At 50.1% G+C, this 4,537-nt stretch overlaps 1 protein-coding gene across 1 annotated transcript; it reads right to left on the bottom strand.

The window, feature by feature from the left end:
* Positions 1–1,233: 1,233 nt before the first annotated feature.
* On the bottom strand, positions 1,234–3,247 carry LOC143274438 (lactoperoxidase-like). The gene is made up of 3 exons (XM_076577653.1): positions 3,078–3,247; positions 1,701–1,938; positions 1,234–1,560 (listed from the first exon to the last, which is right to left on the bottom strand). The coding sequence occupies exons 1-3, from the start codon at positions 3,184–3,186 to the stop codon at positions 1,362–1,364; spliced, it is 546 nt and encodes a 181-aa protein (XP_076433768.1). The 5' UTR covers positions 3,187–3,247; the 3' UTR covers positions 1,234–1,361.
* Between the last annotated feature and the right edge of the window lie 1,290 nt (positions 3,248–4,537).

The following is a 4,537-nucleotide window of genomic DNA, read 5'->3' as shown; positions in this document are numbered from 1 at the left end:
TGGTGCTGGGGTTTTAGCTAGGTCACTGTACATTGGAGGGTCTTTCATTTTATTATTTATTTAATTATAGATTTTTGTTTATTACTTATATGGGTGTTTTGCCTGCACTACCCCTAGGTGCCACATGCATGCAGTACTCACAGAGGCCAGAAGAGGGCAGAGGATCCCCTGGGACTGGAGTTTCAGACAATTGAGAACAGCTTTGCAGGTGCTGTAAATTGAACCAGCGTCCTCTGGAAGAGCAGCCAGTGTTCTTAACCACTGAGCCATCTCTCCAGCCCCTGGAGCGCTTTTATTACACACACACACACACACACACACACACACACACACACACACACACACACACACACACACACGAATGTCAAACAGGCAATGGTAGTACCTTCCAGCACTAAGAAGGCTGAAGTCATGTAAATTTAGGAGGGTAGAGAATATGGGGCTACTCTGGACTACATAGTCTGTTCAAACCCACCTAAGATATAACGTGAGACCCTGTGAAAAAAGTAAACGCTGTATAAATACTCATTGGGCCACAGCCCAAGGAATGTTCTGGAGCCACCACTTTAGAAGCTATACAGCGTCCAAGGACTACTGTCCAGGACAAATAGCATGTTTCTTAGAGGACTGACGAGATCAGTTTTAGTTCCTGGAAATCCAGGCTTGGTTACCCGGGGTACCCCACAGCAGTGTCACCCCGAGATCACTCTCTCATTGCTCTGTGGTATTGATTTTTTTTTTTTACCCAGAAGCCCCTTGCCTCCTCCCTGCTTTGAGAGCTCTTGCACCTCACTCAGTCACGATTCTCCCCATCAGACTGATTGATGCCCAGGACCTCTTAGCCGTAAGACACATCTGGATACTACGCATCTGGGTACTTATAGCCATGGTTGCAAGTCCTGCCCCTCAGAAGGGACAGTTGGAGATTTATTGAGCACTTTGTGTGGTGAACACCATGCTGAGTGCCACAAGCCATATCCAGAAGCAGATGGGGAGTCTGTGGCTCAGGACGCTTATAATCTAGTCTGGGAGGACAGGAGGAAACCTAAGGGTCAGAGGTCACAGTCTCAGTCAGTGCTCATTCAGGAAGAGGGCAGGTGACATCTGACAAGCTGGAGGGGCATCTTGTTAGAGGATGATTTCCACAGGCTGAGAGGGTGGCATGGAGGAGGTGGGACCCAAGCGGGAGAGACAGAAAGGCTGAGGCCACCTTTGCCACCATCTGGAGGATGCAAGAAATGAAGATGTGAGACTTGGATGTCCAACTTGAAAGGACCAGGTGATTGAACGTGCTTGAAATGACATCTTGGACCATGGGCATGCACAGTGCAGGGAGCCATGGGCAGGAGGTTTCTACTTCTTCACTGAGGCCCAAGGGGAGAGGTCGAGCTTATCAATAGAAGAGCAGTCCACAAAGCCATGGGGTAGCTGTTGGCCTGGAATGGATTCAGCGGGACCTTGTTGATGGCGGTGTTGTCACAGACGAGTCTGGAGAAGGACACCTTCTGTAGAGAATCCCGTTGCTTCTCTGTGAAGACCCCAGGGTTCTCCCACCAGAACCTACAAGGACAGAGTGGGGTCATGTCACACAGTCCAGGGACTATCCTATGATGACCTATGGAGTCAGACCTCATGAAGAACATTGGGGACCCCTGCCCAAGGGAAGGACTCCTCCTACCCCAGTCAGTGGTTTCACTTGCCTGTCTCCATCTCGGATCCGCTGAAACTGCCATCCCAGGAGGCAGGTCAGGAGAGGCCCTACTCGACCCCTGTGGACCAGCGGTTCAGCAATGGCCCCTAACCAGATATCGATGTTGTCGGGGGTTCCATAGAGATCCAGCAGCTTCTTGGCCAGCACCTCATTTCTCAGGACAGCACTCAGCTCTTCTAGCGTCTTTGGCTGTGACAGGCCACAGAAAGCCCTCCAGGAGTTGTACCCTAGGGGAGGGAAGACAGGGCTGGCTCATCCAGGGACCTGTCACTCGAGTTTTCCCTTGGGGATGCCACCACTCTACCCCCAGAAGCCGGGAAAGGCTGGGATCAGAGCTTTCAGGACAAGGGAAATGTGATGCATGGCTTTTCATCTGTGGCACTTCAGTTTGGGGGGGTGACAGCTTACCTGTGACTTACTATGGGTCTGGGCATTACACCAAGGGCCATGCAAACAAATGAGGACAAAGCTGTTGAAGCCTGCCTCAAGTCCTGGAACTAGTGTGACTGTTGATACTGATTGTCAGTGTGGCAAGGTCTGGAATACCTTTCGAGACATCTCTGGGCATGTGCATGAGGAAGTGTCTAGACAGGGTTAATTACGATGGGAAGACCCTGAACATGAGCAGCAACAGCCTGTGGCCCAAACATAGGGAGGAAGGATACTGCACCAGCATCCATCACTCGCTGTTTCCCGACCACGGCTACACTGTGACCAGCTGGGTCGTGGTCCGGGTACCATGCCTACCCTGCACGATGGGCTGACTGCACCTTCACACTGTGATCCACATCAAACCCATCCTTCCATTGTGTTTCTCGGGTGTTTTACCACAGTGAATGAGACCAGCAACTAAGAGAGCTGGTACATGGCCTGCTGAGATCTGATCTCAAGCAACCTGGCTCTTAGGACAACAAAACTGCTTTTCATGTGTACAAAGAAAAACTCCATCAGATCTCCATCCTTCCCTCCCTTCCTCCTCTCTTCCTCCTCTTCCAGTTAAGGTTTCTCTGTGGAGCTCATGCTAGGTTTAAAAGGACAATCTTCCTGCCATGGCGTCTGGAGAACTGGGCTTTCCTGTTGATGGCACCACATCTGGCGCTTCTGCTCTGGGCTTTTAAACTGGTTCAATAAGGTCGTTGTTGCTCTCATTTTCTTCTGGGGCACTAAGATAACAGCAGGTGTGTAGTCACATCTCTGCATTAGGAAAACAGAAGACTCCTTTTCCTGGATGTCTTATGTTTGTGAAATAGGCATGCCTCTAGCTTCAGCAATGATTGGCTCCTTGGAGTTCCAGAGGACAGTGTCCAGGAGCCCCAGAAGGTAGCCAAAAGTTCTCCAGACCAAGTGAGAGTCCAGACCCACTCACCAGGCTGTCCGTGGTCTCGGCTGCGCTGTATGTTGATGGCAGCCAGGTCGAAGCCATGGATGGTGTGATTCGGCTGGAACAGCATGTTGCGGAGTTCCCCAGTCATCATTTTATCCTGATGCACCAACTTGGCCTTCTTGGCCAGCAGACCTTGACCAGAGGGTCAATTCCACCTGCAGAGGGACACCAAGATCCATCCTTCAGACAGGAGTAGGGTGAGGGCATCCTCCACGCTGGGCCCTCTCTGCCCCAGATAGCTTCTCTCAATAGGAAATGGGAACGGCTGGGGTATCTCTGGCTGGAGGCAGAGAGAGAAGAGCACAATGCAGCCTTCCCTTTGTGCCAGGTAAGAGGAGTCCAGGCTATGCTTTCTGAGGTGACAGAAAAGGGCACTCATGGGCTGACCAGTGAATGACTAACAAGAGGTTTTTTTCATGTCTTAGCTCATGGCATCAGCTCCTTCATTTTCCACACATTCTCCCAGAGGAAGATGGACCACATGTCTTCAGGAAACAGCCCTGCCTGGTTAAACTTGAAGGAAAGTCAGTCTCAAATGAGGAATAAGAAAGTTGCACCCACCCTATGACACCTCATGGAGAAAGAAGGTTCTAGAACAGCACAATTTACCAAGCTCACAAATTCTGTTTTCAGAGTCCAGAGATGTCTGGGGCAGGAAAAGGCAGAAGAATCTTAGACAGTGGGAAGCCAGAGGGAGGAAATAGCTATTATTTCCTGATCACTCTTTGTGTCTTAGGATCACAATAGAGTGTTCTACACATCTGTCTCATTTCATTCGCTATCCTGTGAGATGGTACTACTGTTGCCCTTATTTTACAGACAAGGGAATTAAGACTCAGTGAGATGAATTCTCTTGTCCACCTCACACAGGAAGTGTCTGGAAGGTGATCCTCACACCAGGAGTCCCTACAAGTTGGAGAATGAGGGGGCTCAGGCCAGAGCACTCCCTGAAGAGACTCACCGTCTTTGACCAGCCTCCAGGTGTTGAAGAAGAGTGTGTGCAGGGGAAGCTCAGGTTCTGAACCCCAGGGCTGATAATTCTCATCCAGGCGAGAGATGGTGGAGGGGACCTCCAAGTGGCCAAAGCGGAAAGCAAAGGTGAAGACATTGGAAACTCGGGGGTCTACAGCTTCACTGTAGCCTTGGTATTGGGGTATCCACGTCTGCATCTCATCACCCAGTAGGATGGGTAGATAGTCCCTAAAGGTGACAATCTGAAGGGAGAGAGGAGTCGTGAGGAAAGGACATGAGAAGGGAGAAACTCCTCTGCAATGGGAGGCTGGAGAGGAACTGCTGCCAAGAGGATGGCTATGGATAGCATTCATACCCAGTTTCCATTCCTATGACTGTGGCAGACATCGCTAATCAATCATGACATCCTTTCAGCTCTTTCTCATGATATCTTCACATAGGTTATACTAATTGGTCATTTCAATTTGATA

The sequence above is a fragment of the Peromyscus maniculatus genome, chromosome 8, assembly GCF_049852395.1.
Source record: "Peromyscus maniculatus bairdii isolate BWxNUB_F1_BW_parent chromosome 8, HU_Pman_BW_mat_3.1, whole genome shotgun sequence".
NCBI classification, from domain to species: domain Eukaryota; kingdom Metazoa; phylum Chordata; class Mammalia; order Rodentia; family Cricetidae; genus Peromyscus; species Peromyscus maniculatus.
This window is presented reverse-complemented; position numbering and strand designations above follow the sequence as displayed.